Source organism: Somniosus microcephalus, chromosome 30 (assembly GCF_052327205.1).
Source record: "Somniosus microcephalus isolate GS21.2 chromosome 30, FLI_Smic_1.0, whole genome shotgun sequence".
Lineage (NCBI taxonomy): Eukaryota > Metazoa > Chordata > Chondrichthyes > Squaliformes > Somniosidae > Somniosus > Somniosus microcephalus.
The window spans coordinates 10,665,913-10,689,022 of record NC_141016.1 but is presented as its reverse complement, the minus strand read 5'-3'; the positions used below and the strand labels follow the sequence as shown (position 1 = coordinate 10,689,022).

Sequence of the window (23,110 nt, the reverse complement as noted above, 5' to 3'; positions counted from 1 at the left end):
GTGTGTGTGTGGGGTGTGTGTGGGGTGTGTGTGTGTGGGGTGTGTGTGTGGGGTGTGTGTGTGGGGTGTGTGTGTGGGGGTGTGTGTGTGGGGGTGTGTGTGGGGTGTGTGTGTGGGGGTGTGTGTGGGGTGTGTGTGTGGGGTGTGTGTGTGGGGTGTGTGTGTGGGGTGTGTGTGTGGTGTGTGGTGTGGGTGTGTGGTGTGTGTGTGGGGTGTGTGTGTGGGGTGTGTGTGTGGGGTGTGTGTGTGGGGTGTGTGTGTGGGGTGTGTGTGTGGGGTGTGTGTGTGGGGTGTGTGTGTGGGGTGTGTGTGTGGGGTGTGTGTGGGGTGTGTGTGTGGGGTGTGTGTGGGGTGTGTGTGTGGGGTGTGTGTGGGGTGTGTGTGTGTGGGGTGTGTGTGGGGTGTGTGTGTGGGGGGGGTGTGTGTGGGGTGTGTGTGGGGGGTGTGTGTGTGGGGGTGTGTGTGTGGGGTGTGTGTGGGGTGTGTGTGTGGGGGGGTGTGTGTGGGGTGTGTGTGTGGGGTGTGTGTGTGGGGTGTGTGTGGGGTGTGTGTGTGGGGTGTGTGTGTGGGGTGTGTGTGTGGGGTGTGTGTGGGGGGTGTGTGTGTGGGGTGTGTGTGGGGTGTGTGTGTGGGGTGTGTGTGTGGGGGTGTGTGTGTGGGGTGTGTGTGTGGGGTGTGGTGTGGTGTGTGGGGTGTGTGTGGGGTGTGTGTGTGGGGTGTGTGTGGGGTGTGTGTGTGGTGTGTGTGTGTGGGGTGTGTGTGTGGTGTGTGTGTGGGGTGTGTGTGTGGGGGTGTGTGTGTGGGGTGTGTGTGTGGGGTGTGTGTGTGGGGTGTGTGTGTGGGGTGTGTGTGTGGGGTGTGTGTGTGGGGTGTGTGTGTGGGGTGTGTGTGTGGGTGTGTGTGTGGGGTGTGTGTGGGGTGTGTGTGTGGTGTGTGTGTGTGGGGTGTGTGTGTGGGTGTGTGTGTGGGGGTGTGTGTGTGTGGGGTGTGTGTGGGGTGTGTGTGGGGTGTGTGTGGGGGGTGTGTGTGGGGTGTGTGTGTGGGGTGTGTGTGTGGGGTGTGTGTGGGGTGTGTGTGGGGTGTGTGTGTGGGGTGTGTGTGTGGGGTGTGTGTGTGGGGTGTGTGTGGGGTGTGTGTGTGGGGTGTGTGTGTGTGGGGTGTGTGTGGGGTGTGTGTGTGTGGGGTGTGTGTGGGGTGTGTGTGGGTGTGTGTGTGGGGTGTGTGTGGGTGTGTGTGTGGGGTGTGTGTGGGGTGTGTGTGGGGGTGTGTGTGTGGGGTGTGTGTGGGGTGTGTGTGGGGTGTGTGTGGGGTGTGTGTGTGGGGTGTGTGTGGGGGTGTGTGTGGGGTGTGTGTGTGGGGTGTGTGTGTGTGGGGTGTGTGTGTGTGGGGTGTGTGTGGGGTGTGTGTGTGGGGTGTGTGTGTGGGGTGTGTGTGGGGTGTGTGTGTGGGGTGTGTGTGGGGTGTGTGTGTGGGGTGTGTGTGTGGGGTGTGTGTGGGGTGTGTGTGGGGTGTGTGTGTGGGGTGTGTGTGGGGTGTGTGTGTGTGTGGTGTGTGTGTGGGGTGTGTGTGGGGTGTGTGTGGGGTGTGTGTGTGGGGTGTGTGTGGGGTGTGTGTGTGGGGTGTGTGTGGGGTGTGTGTGTGGGGTGTGTGTGTGTGGGGTGTGTGTGTGTGGGGTGTGTGTGTGGGGTGTGTGTGGGGTGTGTGTGTGGGGTGTGTGTGTGGGGTGTGTGTGTGGGGTGTGTGTGGGGTGTGTGTGGGGTGTGTGTGTGGGGTGTGTGTGTGTGGGGTGTGTGTGTGTGGGGTGTGTGTGGGGTGTGTGTGGGGTGTGTGTGTGGGGTGTGTGTGGGGTGTGTGTGTGTGGGGTGTGTGTGTGGGGTGTGTGTGGGGTGTGTGTGTGTGGGGTGTGTGTGTGGGGTGTGTGGGGTGTGTGTGTGGGGTGTGTGTGTGGGGTGTGTGTGTGTGGGGTGTGTGTGTGTGGGGTGTGTGTGGGGTGTGTGTGTGGGGTGTGTGTGGGGTGTGTGTGTGGGGTGTGTGTGGGGTGTGTGTGTGTGGGGTGTGTGGGGTGTGTGTGTGGGGTGTGTGTGTGGGGTGTGTGTGTGTGGGGGTGTGTGTGTGTGGGGTGTGTGTGGGGTGTGTGTGGGGTGTGTGTGTGGGGTGTGTGTGGGGTGTGTGTGTGGTGTGTGTGTGGGGGTGTGTGTGTGGGTGTGTGTGGGGTGTGTGTGGGGTGTGTGTGGGGTGTGTGTGTGGGGTGTGTGTGGGGTGTGTGTGTGGGGTGTGTGTGTGGGGTGTGTGTGTGGGGTGTGTGTGTGGGGTGTGTGTGTGGGGTGTGTGTGTGGGGTGTGTGTGTGGGGTGTGTGTGGGGTGTGTGTGTGTGGGGTGTGTGTGGGGTGTGTGTGTGTGGGGTGTGTGTGGGGTGTGTGTGTGGGGTGTGTGTGTGGGGTGTGTGTGTGGGGTGTGTGTGGGGTGTGTGTGTGGGGTGTGTGTGTGGGGTGTGTGTGTGGGGTGTGTGTGTGGGGGGTGTGTGTGGGGTGTGTGTGTGGGGTGTGTGTGGGGTGTGTGTGTGGGGTGTGTGTGTGGGGTGTGTGTGGGGTGTGTGTGGGGTGTGTGTGTGGGGTGTGTGTGTGGGGTGTGTGTGGGTGTGTGTGTGGGGTGTGTGTGGGGTGTGTGTGGGGTGTGTGTGGGGTGTGTGTGGGGTGTGTGTGGGGTGTGTGTGTGGGGTGTGTGTGTGGGTGTGTGTGTGGGGTGTGTGTGTGGGGTGTGTGTGGGGGGTGTGTGTGGGGTGTGTGTGTGGGGTGTGTGTGGGGTGTGTGTGTGGGGTGTGTGTGGGGTGTGTGTGGGGTGTGTGTGTGGGGTGTGTGTGTGGGGTGTGTGTGTGGGGTGTGTGTGGGGTGTGTGTGGGGTGTGTGTGTGGGGTGTGTGTGGGGTGTGTGTGTGTGGGGTGTGTGTGGGGGGTGTGTTTGTGGGGTGTGTGTGGGGTGTGTGTGTGGGGTGTGTGTGTGGGGTGTGTGTGGGGTGTGTGTGTGGGGTGTGTGTGTGGGGTGTGTGTGGGGGGTGTGTGTGGGGTGTGTGTGTGGGGTGTGTGTGGGGTGTGTGTGTGGGGTGTGTGTGTGGGGTGTGTGTGGGGTGTGTGTGTGGGGTGTGTGTGTGGGGTGTGTGTGTGTGGGGTGTGTGTGGGGTGTGTGTGTGGGGTGTGTGTGTGTGGGGTGTGTGTGGGGTGTGTGTGTGGGGTGTGTGTGTGGGGTGTGTGTGGGGTGTGTGTGTGGGGTGTGTGTGTGGGGTGTGTGTGTGGGGTGTGTGTGGGGTGTGTGTGTGGGGTGTGTGTGTGGGGTGTGTGTGGGGTGTGTGTGGGGTGTGTGTGTGGGGTGTGTGTGTGGGGTGTGTGTGGGGTGTGTGTGTGGGGTGTGTGTGGGGTGTGTGTGTGGGGTGTGTGTGGGGTGTGTGTGTGTGGGGTGTGTGTGTGGGGTGTGTGTGGGGTGTGTGTGGGGTGTGTGTGGGGTGTGTGTGTGTGGGGTGTGTGTGTGTGGGGTGTGTGTGGGGTGTGTGTGTGGGGTGTGTGTGGGGTGTGTGTGGGATGTGTGTGGGGTGTGTGTGTGGGGTGTGTGTGTGGGGTGTGTGTGTGGGGTGTGTGTGTGGGGTGTGTGTGGGGTGTGTGTGTGGGGTGTGTGTGTGGGGTGTGTGTGTGGGGTGTGTGTGGGGTGTGTGTGTGGGGTGTGTGTGTGGGGTGTGTGTGTGGGATGTGTGTGTGGGGTGTGTGTGTGGGGTGTGTGTGTGGGGGGTGTGTGGGGTGTGTGTGTGGTGTGTGTGTGTGGGGTGTGTGTGTGGGGTGTGTGTGTGGGGTGTGTGTGTGGGATGCGTGTGTGGGGATAAGGAGGTAAAAAAGAAATGTAGATAATTATATGCACTGTATAAGTTGATTCACACATGCTGTACTGCCAAATCGGCATTCATTAATAAAACCTTCATACCTGTCCTTATAAATAAGTGTTAGCCAATAGGCATTGGCTGTTGCCACAGTTACAGCAGTAATTTAAAAGAAAATTATCGACAATCACAGAGCAAGAACAAAAATGAATAATTATGGCTGTTGGTAGTTTTAAAATGTGTGATCTGGGATATTCAAATAAAGTAACTTTTACATAATTTTTAAATATACATTAGTAGCTTACAAAACGCGTGTACGCACCAAAACTACTTAATCAATTTTATATGTAATTACATTTCCCGATATTGAAACGGACATAAAAATAAATGGATTAACATGAAATATTAATATCAGCCATGGCTCAGAGGGTAGCACTCTCTCTCTCGCCTCTGAGTCAGAAGGTTGTGGGTTCACTGTCCCACTCCAGGGACTTGAGCACATAAATCTAGGCTGAGGCTCCAGTGCAGTGCTGAGGGAGTGCTGCCCTGTCGGAGGCGCCGTCTTTCAGATGAGACGTTAAACCGTCTGCTCTCTCAGGTGGACGTAAAAGATCCTACGGCCACTATTTGGAGTAAGAGCAGCGGAGTTCTCCCCGGTGTCAAAATAAATGATCCAGTTATTTATTCCATTGCTGTGCACAAATTGGCTTGCGTGTTTGAAAGAAAGTCTTGTATTTATACAGCGCCTTTCACGGCCTTAGGACATCCCAAAGCACTTTTCAATTAAGTACTTTTGAAGTTTAGTCCTCGCTGATTTCTTACGTTACAACAGTTTGATTACACTGCAAAAGTACTTCAGTGGCCTTAAAGGTCAAGGAAGGTGATAAATAAATACAAGTTACTTATTTTGTTCTTTCTATGTAAACAGAAAGGGTGACAGTTTTACAAGCGGTTTACTTGTACTTCTTGCAATCTAGTACGTATACTGCAATCGCTGCTCACGGTGCGGTCTTCTCTACATTGGGGAGACCAAACGCAGATTGGGTGACCGCTTGGCGGAACATCTCCGTTCAGTCTGTAAGGGTGACCCCGAGCTTCCGGTCACCTGTCACTTTAATTCTCCGCTCCACTCCCACTCTGACCTCTCCGCCCTCGGCCTCTTACCCTGTTCCAATGAAGCTCAACGTAAGCTCAAGGAACAGCACCTCGTCTTTCGATTAGGCACTTTACAGCCTTCTGGACTCGACATTGAGTTCAACAATTTCAGACCATAACCTCGGCCCCTATTTTTTTTTACACATGACAGCTGTTGATGATTCTGCCATTGCCATTTACACCTCATCTAGACTCATCTTTCGTTTCTTAACTTGTCCCATTACCATCTCCTTTTGCCTCGCACCATCATCCCTTTTGTCTCTTAATCTCTCCTGCCTTCCATCCTATCACAGACCCTCCCTTTTGTTCTTTCCTCCCCTCCCCCCTCTCCCTGCCCCTGCACTTGCTTAAAAACCTGCTCCATCTCCAGCTTTTTCCGGTTCTGACGAAAGGTCATCGACCTGAAACGTTAACTCTGTTTCTCTCTCCACAGATGCCGCCTGACCTGCTGAGTTTTTCCAGCAGTTTTTTGTTTTTATGACAGTTTTGTTTTTGTTTCCGGTTAGTTTAGAAAAAGCAAGATCCCAGTCATCTTTATCCTCCGTTAGTTGCAAATAAACTTTAAACTTTGACATCACCCAGCTCACAAAGCGTTTTGCGTTAGTTAATTACTATTTTGAGTTTGCATTCCATTGCAACACCTTAAAGTAGGAAATTAGCCAACTTTAACCATTGTGGATGTAAGAATGAATGGTCTCTGAAATATTTAGAAAGTCCATCAAACTCACTGACATGAATCAGTCATTCATGAAAGAAAGACTTATGAAATAATACTGAGCGGCCTGCGGGTGGCGCTGTCCAAGGAGAGTATAAATACTCAGGCACGGGCCCAGCTTGCGCAGGACATTCTTAACAGGAACTAGTGAAGGGCACAACTAGACCTCCATGTTGTAAAACAGTTGATTAAAGCTTTGTTTAACGCTTAGACCAAGTGCCTAGTAGTTTTCTTACATCACGCACTATTCCTAGTACAGGAAACTTTGGTTTATCCGGAGGTTATATGTCCGGAATACTTGATCTAACGGCAAAAATCAGGAGCCGTTTTCTCTATGTTTTTTTTAGTTCTCGTTGCTTTTTTTTTCCCAGTCAAGCACTGCAAGGTCTGTAGCTATAGCAACAGCTTCAGCTACAGACGCTTGCAGCTGCAGCTGGCTGGTTTGTTAATTCACACGGAGCTTCTCAGTTCCGTATGTTTACACATTAACTCTGGTATGTCCGGCACTTTTGATGTTACGGCACCAGCTCAGTCCCGTCAGTGCCGGATATCAGAAAGTTTCCTGTACTGAATTTTATTTCCAGTGAATTCAAATATCTCAAATGCACCATGGCGAGATTTGAACTCGTATACTCAAGATTTATTAGTCCAGGTCCTTTGGATTGCTAGTCCAGTAACATAACCACAGTGCCACCATTCTGCACGTGTGCGCTGAAGTGCTGCTGCTTTACCTTCCTAATGCTTACACGCCTTCCCTTTAAGGTGCTGTTACAGGACCTTCACGTTCGGCCACCTCCAGCTCACCGAGCTGTCTACTGGGGAGCGTGCTCTTGCGCTGGCAGCTTGCTGACCACATATTAAGGAGAACCCAGGACCAAAATCGATCGCCCACCCTCCCCGGTTTACTCCTCTGGGTTGCCACGCACCCTCCATCCGCCCGATTAACACCCAACACCAAAATTGGGCGCGTTAACTAATTTTTTTACGTGTAAGCATCCGTCCGCTGTAACCTCTGGGTATGCACGCACGCTGTAAGTAGCTCGCAGACAATGGCAAGTACCTGAAATACGGTCAGTGGTTTGATCCGCCACAAGAATTGGGGTACATCAAGCATGGAGACTTGAAGGCCGTACGAGTTTGCTTTGAAGTGTAAAGTCCTGGGCTCGTCCAGTAAATGTCCCCCCTGGCTTCGCTCCTCGATCATCACCTCCTGGTATTGAAAGAGCACAGAGGTTAATAACTGCTATTGGAGAACACAGTTTCCTCACTCGGCAGGAGAGCTTTCTGTTGTGCCACTGAACAAGAGGACGAGTATCCGAAGTGTCAGTAACTCAGGACAATTGCTCATTTTAAATTAGAAAGGCTTGCATTTATTTAGGGCCTGATCATGTCCGCCAGGAACATCCCAAAGTACTTCATGGATGTGGAATTACTTTGGACTGCTGTCATGACACATACACAGCAATGTTAATAGTTGAGGGAGGAATGTTGTCTGGGCCAGAATGAGAGCTTTCTGCTATTCTTCAATGGTGTCAGCTGTGGCTCAGTTGGTAGCACACTTGCCTCTGAGTCAGAAGGTTGTGGGTTCAAGTCCTACCCCAGGGACTTGAGCACATAAATCTAGGCTGGCACTCCAGCAGTGCTGAGGGAGTCGGAGGTGCCGTCTTTCGGCTGATTTGTTAAACCGAGGCCCCGTCTGCTCTCTCAGGTGGACGTAAAAGATCATGGCATTATTTCAAAGAAGAGCAAGGGAGTTATCCCCGGTGTCCTGGCCAATATTTATCCCTCAACCAATATCATTAAAACAGATTACTGTATCTGGTCATTATCTGCTATATATTAACCCACTTTGCCATATAACCACCCTCTCTGCCATATAACCACCCGCTCTGCTATATAATCACCCGCTCTGCTATATATCTACCCGCTCTGATAGATATCATATATCCACCCGCTCTGCTATATAAACACCCACTCTGCTATATAAACACCCGCTCTGCTTTATATCCACCCGCTCTGCTATATAAACACCCGCTCTGCTATATATCCACCCTCTCTGCTATATATCCACCCTCTCTGTTATATAAACACCAGCTCTGCTATATAAACACACGCTCTGCTATTTAAACACCCACTCTGCTATATAAACACCCACCCTGCTATATAAACACCCTCTCTGCTATATAACCACCTGCTCTGCTATATAAACACCTGTTCTGCTATATAAACACCCTCTCTGCTATATAAACATCCGCTCTGCTATATAAACACCCTCTCTGCTGTATAAACACCCGCTCTGCTATATAAGCAACCGCTCTGCTATATATCCACCCGCTCTGCTATATAAACACCCACCCTGCTATATATCCACCCGCTCTGCTATATATCCACTCTCTCTGCTATATAAACAGCCTCTCTGCTATATAAACACCCGCTCTGCTAAATAAACACCCGCTCTGCTATATATCCACCCGCTCTGCTATATAAACACCCGCTCTGCTATATAAACACCCGCTCTGCTAAATAAACACCCGCTCTGCTATATATCCACCCTCTCTGCTATATATCCACCCTCTCTGCTGTAGCCGAGTGACTACAATGTTGGGGGTGTGGACGATTATGAAATACAGTGGACCTTTCATTGACAGCAGTAATGCAAGGGGCACCCACTCCTCCACTCCGCTCTGGATCATGGAAATGGTTGGATAACCGACAGTCCCCAAATATTGGCCTCATGCACGCGGTGCAGCAAGGCAAAGGCACGGGATTGAAGGCACGTACAACACAAATGGTAGAAAGGGCATTTAGTCTCCCGTGGAAGCTGAGCTTGGTTTATGACAGACAGGAGGTGGCTGGGTCCGAGCGCAGCGATGCAACATTCTGCGCCAGGCTTTGTCCTCCAAAAAAATCTGGCAGATGTTGGAAGTTCAACTGAGCAGCGTCTGCACAACTTGAGAATACAATACACGAAGGGCATGGGGGGGGGGTGGAATCGATGGCTTAGATTCAAAGTCGAAGCACGAAAGCACACAATTCTGCCGCCTGACCTCAGTTGACAGTTTACAGTTTTACAGTTTTTCATTGTGTATTGTATGTCCTTAATTTAACTTTCAGTATAGACGACCCCCCCCCCGCAGTTTGCACATCCAGTTAGATGGCGACCTGTGGAGTTAGAAATGAAATGAGGCTTGAGTTTACTCCCAGTTAATTTGCTCAGTTAGATACAAATCCAAAAAAAGGACACAGAAGCATTGGGGAAAATGCAAAAAGGATTTACAGGGATGGGACCAGAACTGAGAGATTACAGCTATTGGGAAAGATTGAACAGGTTGGAGCTTTTTACTTCCTTGTCAGCTGTGGCTCAGTGGGTAGCACCCTCGCCTCTGAGTCAGAAGGTTGTGAGTTTAAGTTCCCACTCCAGAGACTTGAGCACACAAAGCTAGGCTGACACTCCAGTGCAGTGCTGAGGGAGTGCCGCACTGTCGGAGGTGCCGTCTTTCGGATGTGACGTTAAACCGAGGCCCCGTCAGCTCTCTCAGGTGGATGTAAAAGATCTCATGGCCACTATTTCGAAGCAGAGTTATCCCCGGTGTCCTGGACAATATTTATCCCTCAATCAACATAACAAAAAAAAAACAGAATATCTGGTCACTATCACGTTGCTGTTTGTGGGAGCTTGCTGTGCGCAAATTGGCTGCTGCATTTCCCACATTACAACAGTGACTACACTTCAAAAAGTACTTAATTGGCTGTAAAACGCTTTGAGACGTCTGGTGGTCGTGAAAGGCGCTATATAAATGCAAGTCCTTCTTTCTTTAGAAAAGAGACGACTTAGAGAGGAGAACAGATAGAGGTCTTTAAAATTCTGAAAGGGTTGGACAGGGTAGATATGGAGAGGATGTTTCCACTTGTGGGAGAATCCAAAACTTGGAGCCGTAAATACAAAATAGTCACTAATAAATCCCATTGGGAAATAAGGAGAAATGTCTTTACTCTGAGAGTGGTTAGAATGTGGAACTCGCTACCAGAGGAAGTGGTTGAGACAAATAGCTTAGATGCTATCAAGAGGAAACTAGACGAGTACATGAGAGAAAAGGGAATACAGGAAACTTTGGTTTATCCGGAGGTCATGGCCTAGAAATTCAGTTAGGGGTGCCCAGCTCGGCTGGGCACCGGAATTACCGCTGCGCGCGGAGCCACTTGCGCCAGCGGGAAATTCAGTTTCAGCGCCCCATGTGGAAGCCGGCCGCTAAACAAGGGTTTCGGCGCCCCGCTTGGGGCGCTGAAACTGAATATCGGTGTGTAAAGTGCCGCAGCGCCACCCGCTGCGGCACGGCAGGCTGCGGTACTGCAGGCCTTCCTCTCATTCTTAAGGGGGAGGTGCCTGCAACAGCGCGATCCCCGCTCACGAGTGCCGGCAAATGAGCCCGGCACCAAGGAGAAGTGCCGGGCTCTCTGGAAACAGCCGGCAATGCCGCGGGGGGGGGGGGGGGTGGGTGTAGGAGGCCGGGGAAGGAGGTGCGGGCAGGCGGCCGCCGAAAAAGCGGCCGGCCGCACCTCCACCTTAACTCGCCCCACTACCGGCACAGGTAGGCCCGTGTACCGGTCGCTGTTTGCGGCCGGCGCGGGGGAGGCGGCAGCAACCAAATATGGCCAGCGGGGCGATAGCGGGGCGCTGCGCACACCGATGACGTCATCGGTGGCGGCGCAGCGCTACTGGCTAACGCCGCCATTAGCGCCCCGCTAAATATGGCGGTAGGTTTGCACAGTGGCGCAAAAGCCCTCTTTGGGCGCAAACTGGTGGCGCAGGCCACTGAATTTTTAGCCCCAACTGTCCGGAATGCTCGATCCACCGGCAAAATGCAGGAGTCGGTTCAGTAAGTTTTTTTTCTTTTTGTTGCTTTTTTTTCACTAGTCAGGCTCTGCAAGGTCTAGCTAAAGCTGTTGCTGAGCTAGAGATGCTTGCAAGCTACAGCCGACTGTTTAGAAGCTGTTGCTAAGCAACAAGGTTTGTTGCTAGATACGGAGCTCAAAAGCTTCCGTATGTTTCAACATTAGCGCTGGTTTGTCCGGTAGTTTTGATGGGACGGCAACAGCTCGGTCCCGTCGGTGCCGGATATCACAAAGTTTCCTGTAGAAAGATATGCTGAGAGGCTGAGATGAGGCAGATGGAATGGGAGGAGACTCGTGTGGAGTATAAACACTAGCACAGACTAGTTCGGGCCGAATGGCCTGTTTCTGTGCTGTATATTCTATGTAATTCTGTGTAATATCCCTCACGTTTTATGCCCCATTTAAGTCACAGCATTGCCACTGACAGAAGGTCTGACTTTGGAGCCGCACTGCGAAAAAAATGAGGTATTGCTGCTACTCCCATAGGACTAGGGCTCGTCAAGGGAGCTGGATTTCAACACCACCTCCGCTCCAGGGGGCAGAATCGGCAACAAAAATCCAAAGTGCTGGGCCGCCACTTCACCTAGGGTTGCCAACTCTGGTTGGGCATAATCCTGGAGGTGTCATCACATGACCTCCGGCCTCCAAACGCCCCGTCCCCATTGGTCACCCAACATGTCCGTCCTCGTGGTGTCCCACGGCAATCGGAAAGCAAACAGACTCTTCATTATCTGATGATGTCATATTGGATGATGCTTGGCGGTCAGTCAAACAGCCTTTTCTCCCCCATGTTTTCATAACTAATGAACAAAAGTGTTCAAAGAAAATGAAAAATAAACCCACAATTTTTTACTTTCCCTCGGATTTTTCCCTCAACTCGCAGCAGTGACTTTAATTCCAATATACTCCAGGGCAATCCTGAAGGGTTGGCAATCCTAACGTCACCAGATATTAAGGAAGATGAAATTGCCAGAAACAAAGCTGTAAGCCACAACTTCAAAACGACTATAAAGAAGGGGAAAAAAATGACCATCGTCGATAGTGAGGGCTTTAGCGTGAAAAACCCCGAGATCAGTGACACAAAATTCACGAGCAACATCCACTCCGCCCCATGAACAAAAGTAAAAACAACCGCACATTCCCTTTCTGCTGTTCAGGCTGTGGTTGTTGACTGCCAGTAGGTGTCAGCCTCGATCAGTGTGGGTAGCACCCTCTCACCTCCTGATTCAGAAGGTTGTGGGTTCGAGCCCCCGGCTCCAGAGCCTTTGGCCACATTATCCAGGCTGACAAATTCAGTGCAGCACTCGAGGGAGTTCTGCGCTGTCGGAAGTGCCACCCAGGATCATAGCAACATACAAGCAGAGCAGGAGGCCTTTGGCAGGATAGGCGCACCAACGTCAGTGTTCTCACTCAGGCCAACATCCCCAGCATCGAAGCTCTGACCACGCTCGATCAGCTCCGATGGACGGGTCACATTGTCCGCATGCCCGATACGAGACTCCCGAAACAAGCGCTCTACTCGGAGCTCCGGCACGGCAAGAGAGCCCCCGGTGGGCAGAGGAAACGCTTCAAGGACACCCTCAAAGCCTCCTTGAAAAAGTGTAACATTCCCACTGACACCTGGGAATCCCTGGCCCAAGACCGCACAAAGTGGAGGAGAAGCATCCGGGAAGGCGCCGAACACCTCGAGTCTCTTTGCCGGGAGCAAGCGGAAGCCAAGCGCAGGCAGCGCAAGGAGCGCACGTCAACCCAAGCACCCCACCCACCCGCCCCTTCAACCACCGTCTGCCCCACCTGTGACAGAGACTGTAGGTCCCGCATTGGACTCATCAGTCACCTGAGAACTCATTTTTAGTGTGGAAGCAAGTCATCCTCGGTTCCGAGGGACTGCCTAAGAGAGCGAGGCCTTTGAAAGAGCTCTCCAATTAGTCCCACTTCCCCCTGCTCTTGCCCCATAGCTCTGCAATTTTTTCCTTTTCAAGTATATATCCAATTCCCTTTTAAAAGTTATTATTGAATCTGCATCCACCGCCCTTTCAGGCAGTCACGGCAGATTACTGCGTAAAAATAATTCTCCTTATCTCAAATAAAAACAGAAAATGCTGGAAATACTCAGCAGGTCAGGCAGCATCTGTGGAGAGAGAGACAGAGTTAACGTTTCAGGTCGATGACCCTTCGTCAGAACTGGAAAAAGCTGGCGATGGAACAGGTTTTTAAGCAAGTGCAGGGGCAGGGAGAGGGGGGAGGGGGAGGAAAGAACAAAAGGGAAGGTCTGTGATAGGGTGGGAGGCGGGAGAGATTAAATGACAAAAGGGATGATGGTGCGAGGCAAAGATGGTAATGGAACAAGTTAAGAAACAAAGGATGGCTCTAGATGAAGTGTAAATGGCGATGGCAGAATGAAAGACAGCTGCCATGTGAGAGAGAGAAGAAAAATGGAATTTCCTTATCTCAACTCAGGTTCCTTTGCCAATTATTATAAATCTGTGTCCTCTGGTTACCGACCCTCCACCACTGGAAACAGTTTCTCCTTATTTACTCTATCATAGCCCATCATAATTTTGAACACCTTTATTAAACCTCCTCTGTAACTTCTCTGCTCTAAGGAGAATCTTTTGGGTGGGGCTTTAAACCGAGGTCCCATTTACAGGAAACTTTGGTTTATCCGGAGGTTAACAGTCCGGAATGCTCGATCCACCGGCAAAAATCAGGAGCCGTTTCGTTCGTTTTTTTTTCTTTTCGTTGCTTTTTTTTCACCAGTCAGGCTCTGCAAGGTCTCGCTGAAGCTGTTGCTAAGCTACAGAGACGCTTGCAAGGTACGGCCAACTGTTTAGAAGCTGTTGACAGGGTTTGTTGCCAGATACGACTCCGTATGTTTCAACATTAGCGCTGGTTTGTCCGGCAGTTTTGATGGGGCGGCAACAGCTCGGTCCCGTCGGTGCTGGATATCACAAAGTTTCCTGTACCCTCTCATAAAAGATCCCATGGCACTATTCCAAAGAAGATGTCCTGGCCAATATTTATCCCTCAACCAATACTACCTACTACCCACGATCAGTTCAATTTATATCATTGTTGTTTGGACGAGTTTGCTGTGCGCAAATTGTCTGCTGCGCTTCCCTACGTTACTTGAAAAGTACTGCATTGGCTGCAAAGCGAGTAGGAGTGTCCTGAGGATGGGAAAAGACGCTATATAAATGCAGCTTCAATAGCACCAGGAGCATGGGGCAAGAAGACAGAGGGACTTGTTGAAACTGTACTCCAGAACACATCGTCCGTTAGTGCCAATCTCCCTTGGACAACTTTCTCCAGCAAAAAGGAAAAGGGATTGTCCATACAAAAAAGGAAAGGTCACATTGCAAGGTTGAAGCCAGTGAGAGATGCCCCATTATCCCTCAGTAAGCTGCAATCCTTGATGTTACCAAGGACGTCCAAATAAAAAATGTGGACTGAGGGAGTGCTGCACTGTCGGAGGTGCTGCCTTTTGGATGAGACGTTAATCAGAGGCTCTCAGGTGGACGTAAAAGATCCCGTGGCACTATTTCGAAAAAGAGCAGGGGAGTTCTCCCTGGTGTCCTGGCCAATATTTATCCCTCAATCAACATCACTAAAGCAGATTATCTGGTCATTATCACATTGCTGTTTGTGGGAGCTTGCTGTGCGTAAATTGTCAGCCACGTTTCCCACATTACAACAGTGACTACACTTCAAAAAGTACCTCATTGGCTGTAAAGCGCTTTGGGACGTCCGGTGGTCGTGGAAGGTGCTACAGAAATGCAAGTCTTTCTTCCTTGGAGCTCAGAAACTGTGAGAAGCCAGTCCCTGAATTTTACTCTGACTCTATTTGGGTCTCTACGTGAAAAGAGTGAGGAAGCAGCTCGTGCTCCTGCAATATGAAAGCAAAACTTGCATTTATATGGCTCATTTCACGACCTCAGGACGTCCCATAGCACATCACAGCCAATGAAGTACTTTTTGAAGTGTAGTCACTGTTGTAATGGAGGAAACACAGCAGCCAATTTGCGAACAGCAAGTTCCCACAAACAGCAATGTGATAATAACTGGATAATCTGTTTTAGTGATGTTAATTGATGGATAACTATTGGCCAGGACACCGGGGAGAACTCCCCTGCTCTTCTTCGAAATAGTGCTGTCATGAAGCTTATCATTCATGAAGAAATGACTCATGAAATAACACTGGGCGGCCAGCTGGGGGCACCGTCCAAGGAGTATAAATACTCGGGCGTGGGCCCAGCTTGCTCCGGACGTTTTTGTAATCAGGAACTAGTGATGTAACTAGAACTCATGGTTGTGAAACAGTTGATTAAAGCCTTGTTTTATACTCAAACCAAGTGATCAGTAGTCTTTTTACATCAAGTGCCATGGGATCTTTTACGCCCACCTGAGAGAGCAGACGGGGCCTCGGTTTAACGTCTCATCCAAAAGACGGCACCTCCGACAGTGCAGCACTCGCTCAGTACTGCACTGGAGTGTAGGGCTGGACTTTGTGCTCGAGTCTCTGGAGTGGGACTTGAACGAACAGCCTTCTGACTCAGAGATGAGCGAGTGCTACCCACTGAGCCACAGCTGACAGCAGTAGGCTGTGTTAAAACTCCTAACCACAATCAGCCAGAGGGACACTACAGCTCCCCCCACCCCTCCCAGTTCAACCAAACCCGCACGGCTTCACTGGAGCGTAAAAACGAGCGGGGTGTAAAATTGGCATGAGACTCGAACCCGTCAGGTCCCCGCCAGGCTGGGTTAGATTAAAATCGGAAATAAAAACAGAAAATGCTGGAGACATTTAGCAGGTCAGGCAGCATCTGTGAAGAGAGAAACAGAGTTAACGTTTCAGGTCGATGACCTTTCGTCAGAACTGGTAAAAAGCAGGAAATGGAACAGATTTTTAAGCAAGTGTGGGGGCTGGGAAAGGGGGGAGGGGATGAAAGAACAAAAGGGAAGGTCTGTGATAGGATAGAAGGCGGAAGAGGTTAAGAGATATTCAAGGCAAAAGGAGATGGTAATGGAACAGGCTAAGAAACAAAGGATGGCTCTAGATGAAGTGTGAATTGCGCTGGCAGAATGAAAGACAGCTGCCAGCTTGCTTAAAAATCTGTTCCATCTCCAGCTTTTTTCCAGTTCTGATGAAAGCTCATCGACCTGAAACGTTAACTCTGTTTCTCTCTTCACAGATGCTGCCTGACCTGTCGAGTATCTCCAGCATTTTCTGTTTTTATTTCACATTTCCAGCATCTGCAGTATTTTCTTTTTGTGTTAGTAGTTTAAAATCGGGGTCTGGCTCTCCTAATATAAATAAGTGCTGAATTTTGCCCACGATTTATTCTCCGGCTATGATCCCCGACACCCCAGAGTTCTTTTATCGCTTTTCATCTGACAATAAAGTTTGATCAGGCTCGCGTGGCAGAACCTGCTGATTTGCAAAGTGGTTTGTGATAAATCAGTCATACTTGCTTACATGACAGGAGAACTCCTTTTATTAGACTTATCTTAAGAATTAATTTTGCCGTAACTTATGTCCAATTACTGTAGCCAATGATAATTTCTCCAGCGCTGACAGCAAGCAGTGGATCAGGGTAGAATTTCCAGTCAGCTCAAAGGTCCTGCTGTCTGAATTCTTGCCTCCACGATACTGCTTTATAAACCCACCATTTTAGAAAGAGCGGAACAATGACTTGCATTCATATAGCGCCTTTAACATAGGAAAACGTCCCAAGGCGCTTCACAGGAGCATAGTCAGACAGGAATTGCCACCGAGCCATAGAAGGAGATATTATGAGGGGCGACTTGTTCCAACAGATAGGTTTTAAGGGGAGGCTTAAAGGAGGATAAAGAGCTGGAGAGGTGGAGAGGTTTAGGGAGGGAATTCCAGAGCTTAGGGCCCAGGCAGCTGAAGGCACGGCCACCAATGGTGGAGCGATTAAAACCGGGGATGCTCAAGAGGTCAGGGTTGGCGAAATGCAGAGTTCTCGGAGAGTTGTGGGGCTGGAGGAGGTTACAGAGATAGGGAAGGGACGAGGAGGCCATGGAGGGATTTGAACACAAGGATGTGACTTTTAAAATTGGGGCTTTGGTGGACTGGTCAGCGAGCACAGGGGTGATGGGTGAATGGGACTTGGTGCGAGTTGGGACACGGGGCAGCATAATTTGGGATGAGCTCAAATTTATGGAGGGTGAAAGATGGGAGGCCGGCCACGAGAACGTTGGAATAGTTGAGTCTGGAGGTAACAAAACCATGGATGAGGGTTTCAGCAGCAGATGGGCTGAGGCAGGGGCGGAGATGGGCGATATTATCAAATCAAATCAAATCAACTTTTATTGTCATTGTTAGTGCAGTACAACGAAATGTAGGCTTGCGGCTCCCGAGAGTGTACATTTGGATTAAGACATTTAAACATTCAACATACATTTGGCTTGTAGTATATTAACATAAATATAACCATAATAAAGTGCATTGGCAGATGTGCAGGCTTTAGAGTTTATTTGTGGAGTTCAGTAGGATGACAGCCCTGGGAAAGAAGCTGTTCCTAAATCTGGTCGTACGGGTGCGAATGCATCTGTAGCGTCTCCCAGATGGCAGGAGGGCGAACAGACTGTGGCTGGGGTGGGTAGGGTCTTTGATGATGGACTGTGACCTCCGTAAACAGCGTTTATGGTATATGTGCTCTATGGTCGGTAGCCGGGTGCCGGTAATGCGTTGGGCAGTTTTGACTACCCGCTGCAGGGCTTTCCGGTCATAGTAGCTACAGCTGCCATACCATACTGTGATACAGTTCGTCAGGATGCTCTCTATTGTGCAGCGGTAAAAGTTAGAGAGGATCAGGGGTGACAGGTTACATCCCTTCAGCCTCCTTAGGAAGTGGAAGTATTATGGAGGTGGAAGTAGGCGGCCTTGGTGATGGAGAAGATCTGGGGTTGGAAATCAGTTCAAGGTCAATTGCCACGCAGAGGTTGCGAGCAGTCTGAGATATTGGCCAGGAATCAATGTCCAGGGAACAGAGCTTGTGGTAGGGGGCCAAAGACTAATGTCCCGACTAATCTCCTATATTAGCATATCCTAATCGGGCAATGACCCCTAGATGTTATGATTAACTTTGATGGGACATCTGACAGAGAAAATTCTAACACGAGACACGTGTAATATAGTTTCTGTAAGAGCAGTGACCTGTTAGAGCTTAAATAAAGCCATGGATGAGGTTTGCAAAGCAAAAAAGAGCAGATGATTTCATGATTTTTAGGAGATTGTCCGCTTGTCTCATGATTTGAGACAGTAGGGTGGCATAAGAACATAAGAAATAGGAGCAGGAAGAGGCCACTTGGCCCCTCGAGCCTGCTCCGCCATTCAATAAGATCATGGCCGATCTTGGGCTCAAAGCCACTTCCCCACCCGCTCCCCATAACCCTTCACTCCCTTATCTTGCAAAAATCCCTCTCCCGGATATGTGTGATTTTGATTTATTTAATTTCTTTCCCATTATTACCGACACAAATCCACTTTGAAAGTTGGTGAAGAAAAATCAGAAAGACGCAGTTATTATATATAAGGTGTTTACGTCAGCTTTGTGTACTGTAAGGAAGGTTATGAGGTGGAATGAGTATAAATTGAAGAGGAAGCGGTACAGACTGGTGGAGGTTAGTTATAAGAACATAAGAAATAGGAGCAGGAATAGGCCACTTGGCCCCTCGAGCCTGCTCCGCCATTCAATAAGACCATGACTGATCTTGGGCTCAAAGTCACTTCCCTGCCGGCTCCCCATAACCCTTCACTCCCTTATCTTGCAAAAATCTGTCTCTCTCCACCTTAAATGTATTTAATGACCCAGCCTCCATGGCTCTCTGGGGCAGAGAATTCCACAGATTTATGACCCTCTGAGAGAAGAAATTCCTCCTCATCTCAGTTCTAAAAGGGCGACCCTTTATTCTGAAACTATGCCCCGAGTTCTAGATTTCCCCACAAGGGGAAACATCCTCTCTGCATCTACCTTGTCAAGCCCCCCCCCCCTCAGTATCTTATATGTTTCAATATGGCATTACAGTATATATGCTTTTAAGTGGTTGTTGTCGCTGTCGTTGTTGTTGTAAAAGTTGTTGTTGTAAAACATGTCCTCGGAAAAAAGGTCGTGCTCAAAGGAGTTTGTGGCCCACTCAGTAGAAAAATTTTTTAGAGGGAACATTGGTGTGGGGAATGAGCAGCGGAGTGGACCTAATTGGGGAGCTCTTTCAAAGAGCCGGCATAGGCACGATGGGCCGAATGGCCCCCTTCGGTGCTACAAGATTCTAATTGACTGCAGCATGCAAATATTCAAACTTTATAAATAAATAACAACAGAAAATGCTGGAAAAACTCAGCAGGCCAGGCAACATCCGTGAAGAGAAAATAGAGTCAACGTTTCGGGTCGAAACCCTTTGTTGAGACTGGAAAGGCACAGGAAATGAAACAGATTAAAAGGCCGGGCTGGGAGAGAACAAAAGAGAAGTGAAGAGACATTAAGAGGTATTCAAAACGAGGCGAGATGGTGATAGGACTAGTGGAGACAAAAGACGGCTCTAGATGAGGTGTGAAATGTGCTGGCAGAATGGGAGACAGCTGCCGTGTGGGAGAGAGAAAAAAAAAAGGGGGGAAAAAGGGCCAAAACAAAGGTGTGGATAAAAAATATAAGTATAAATGTAATAAGGGCCGAGGTTATGATCTGAAATTGTTGAACTCGATATTGAGTCCGGAAGGCTGTAAAGTGCCTAATCGGAAGATGAGGTGCTGTTCCTCGAGTTTGCGGTGAGCTTCCGTGGAACAATGCAAGAGGCCGCGGACGGTGAGGTCAGAGTGGGAATGGGGCGGTGAATTAAAATGACAGGCGACCGGAAGCTCGGGGTCACCCTTACGGACTGAACGGAGGTGTTCCGCAAAGCGGTCGCCCAATCTGCGTTTGGTCTCCCCAATGTAGAGGAGACCACATCGTGAGCAGCGAATACAGTATACAGTGTTTCTCTCAGTAGTTGTGCTAAATAAAAAAATGAACGTTGAATGCTCTGAGATAGATGTAAACCTGCCTGGGCAGTCGGTGAATGAGTTTGTGCTAAAATCTGGGAGAATGGAGTCAAGTAAGGCCCTTTCTTTAGCGTAATACCTGTAGAGTGCTTGGAATGTCGTCCATGCAATACACTCGGAGGTTGTACTCCAGGGAGCTGCAGGACAAACGGCCAAAGACAGCGAGCTTCAGTCTCTTCTCTGCACACTCTGTGACTGCCTCGCCCACAAGGGCATATGTGCCAAGATGGTCCAAGAGGATGTGACAGCAATGAGTGTCCAGCAGGCAGTAGCAGGACGTGGTCTCGTCTTCCAGCAACATCACTTCCTGCAGAAGATTGACAAAACATTGGCAATTGAGAGGCAAATTAATGCCAGCAATAACACACCCAATATCGATCGTAAAAAAAAAAGGGAAAACGCTCTGCGGTTTAGGCAGCGCCTGCGGAGAGAGAGAAACAGAGTCAAGTTTCGGCCACAATTTTAACCCGCCCATTGGGAAAGTGATGGATTCGGGGAGGCAATTGAAGTCAACAGCGAGGTATATTGGGCGGGGTGTAAAACGGGTGTTTCGCCTGATCCCGTGGATATCCCGCCCGGTGAATTCAGTTAAAATGAGCCCCAGTGTTTCAGGTTAATGACCTTTCGTTCGATCTTTAATCGCCCAATATGTACGTCTCATCTAAATGGAATAAAACATGAAGGTGCAGCTAAACTGTCAGAATTTCTTTGGTTCCCAGTCTGAAAGCTTACACGGCCCTTCTGAATATTTGCGGGACACGGGTGAAATTCCTAGGACCGCTTTTTTTTAAACAGCGGAGTCACCCACAGTGGGATAAGGGCGATTAGGCACGCGGTAAATTCAATTGGATTTTCAGCCCGCCTTTTGGATCTCATCACGGGCCATATTTTCCGATGCCTACGGGTGGGTACGGGCTGTGTACACACCTGTAGGGACATCGGAAAGGCCGGTTTCAGGCATGCGAAGCTTTTGACAGATCGGACACCTGCCCTGGAGAAGGGCCTCTGCGGGGAGGCGGCGGGGGGGGTGTTCCGCTTTCTACAGAACCTCCGCCCGCAGAAAACCCTTAGAAATCTTATGCCTGGTAAAAGCCTGCGTAAGGCCTGCTTTTACCAGCATAAGAGTTGGAAAAAAAAGTTTAAAAGAAAAATTTCACTCATTTGTCATTTAAAAATACAGGAAACTCTTTATTATCCCGCACCGACGGGACCGGCGTGGTGCCGGTTTATCAAAAAGTCCGGATTACAGAGAGTTATAGTTTAAAAGGTACGAGAGCTCCGTACACAGCAACAAATCCAGGCTTCCCTGTTGCTTAGCAACAGCTGCAAGAATCCCGGCCACAGACCAAGCGTCCCTGTTGCTTAGCAACAAGTGCAGGAACCCCCGATTACACAGCCAAGAATCAAGAAACGGCCACTAATATGAAGAAAAGCTTAACTGAACCTACTCCTGAATTTTGCCGGTTAACGAAGATTTCCGGTTGTTTGGGTGCCGGTAAATCGAGAGTTTCCTGTACTTTAAAAAAAGGTGAGTTTATTTTTAGCCCCGTAAAAATTTTTAATTATTCTTTTCAAAAAATTAAATGTTTGTTTAAAATATTTAATTTATTGTAATTTCAACTCATTTTAAAAATGTGACTTTTTAAAAATGTATTTAATGTTTTAGAGTGTTTTTTCATTGATCTCCATTCATATATTTGACAGGTCTATCTGTCAAGTGTATGAAGGGAGATTCCCTTCTCCTATTGGCTCCCCATGGCCCACGTGATCCCAGGGACACTTGCGAACCGCCTGCGCCTCCGTGATACGTGGGCCTCTGTGCATTTCCAGTTGGAGAGGCCCAGGAGCGGACGTATACGCACCTCGGGAGCCCTCAGGTAAGTCCGTAGATTTTTTTCCCGATCGGAGGCCCCCGCACGCGGGAAACCTCCGATCGGAAAATACGGGCCCACACCCTTAAAGAGAATGCTCGGAAAATGGCCCAGGAAACTTTGAATTTTTTTTCCGGGTGAGGCCAGGAAAGGCAGATATTAAATACCTTCAACCAGTGGTAATGTTGCAAGGCAAGCGCCTAGGGCATAGTTGTATGTAATTAGGAGTTTTTTTTCTTATTCGTTCATGGGGTGTGGGCGTCACTGGCAAGGCCAGTATTTATTGTCCATTCCTAATTGCCCTTGAGAAGGTGGTGCTGACTGAGGAAGTTTGCCGGTTTTATCATTAAATGAGGTATGTGCATCAGACAGACATTTGCTGCTAATCTTGAGAATGTGTCTGGCTCCCATATAAGGATTTAACATATGCGCTCCCACTGTACGCAGCCAGAAATTCGGGTCCCCACGGGTGAGTACACGCTGGGTATTCATGCGTAGGGCCCAACGAAAGTGCCGGTTTCGTGCATGCACTGCGCATGCGCGGGAAACCGGAACTTCCGTTCCCTTAAAGGAAGGGGTTCACAGGTCGAATGCGTGCGCCGGAGAGGCAGCGCGTGCGCCTGGAACTTCCGTTTTTTTTCCAGGTTTCTCCGGGAGGGTAAGTCTCCAGCAGCTACGCTTTTAAAAAGCAGTCGCAAGGCCTGCTTTTAACAAGGTAAGTGGTGAATTAAGTAAAATTAAAACATTTTTTCCACAGGTTTATTATTTTTAAATACTTTAAAGAAAGGTAAGTTTATTTTTAGCCCCGTTAAAAACTAATTAATTTTTTCAAAAATTTAAATTATTGTTTAAAATAGTTATTTTATGTAATTTATAGTTACTTTAAAAATGTGATGTTTTTTAAAACATTTACTTGAAGTTTTAGTTATATTTTGGGGCCAAACTTTATTCATAGATTTGACAGGTCTTCCTGTCAAATCTATGAATAGAGATTCCCTGCTATGATTGGCTCTCCATGGCCCACGGGATCCCAGAGGACGCGTCGAACTAACTGCGCCCCTGGGATACGCAAGCACTGCGTGCTGGGAATTGGAGCAGGCCCAGGATCGGAATCCCACGCGGGCCCACAGCTCAACGGCTGGCGTGCTAGGTAAGTGCAGGTCGGGGGCTTGCACCCGCGGGAAGCCCCCGACCCGTATTTCTGGGCCATTAAATACCTTCAACCAGTGGTAATGTTGCAAGGCATTATTCGTTCATGGGATGTGGGCGTCACTGGCAAGGCCAGTATTTATTGTCCATTCCTAATTGCCCTTGAGAAGGTGGTGCTGACTGAGGAAGTTTGCCGGTTTTATTATTAAATAAAGTATGTGCATCAGACAGACATTTGCTACTATGCTTAAGAATGTGTCTGGCTCCCATATAAGGATTTACATATGCTCTCCCACTGTACGCATTATATGTTCATCAAGAATTTCGATGCGGAGGTTAGCTTACAATTTCACCATGTTTCAAGACAATGGGGTAGAATCTCCAATCACCGCAAACAACATG

At 49.4% G+C, this 23,110-nt stretch overlaps 1 protein-coding gene across 2 annotated transcripts in view; it reads right to left on the bottom strand.

Moving 5' to 3' along the window:
* The window catches only part of LOC147097912 (netrin receptor UNC5D-like), a 743,147-nt gene that overhangs the window by 31,984 nt on the left and 688,053 nt on the right, over positions 1-23,110 (bottom strand). For both annotated transcript variants that reach the window (XM_085970980.1, XM_085970983.1), the window contains exons 13-14: positions 19,768-19,995; positions 6,792-6,941 (exon numbers count right to left, since the gene is read on the bottom strand). In XM_085970980.1, coding sequence (XP_085827106.1) covers positions 6,792-6,941; positions 19,768-19,995 — 378 coding nt within the window. The remainder of the gene's footprint in view (positions 1-6,791; positions 6,942-19,767; positions 19,996-23,110) is intronic.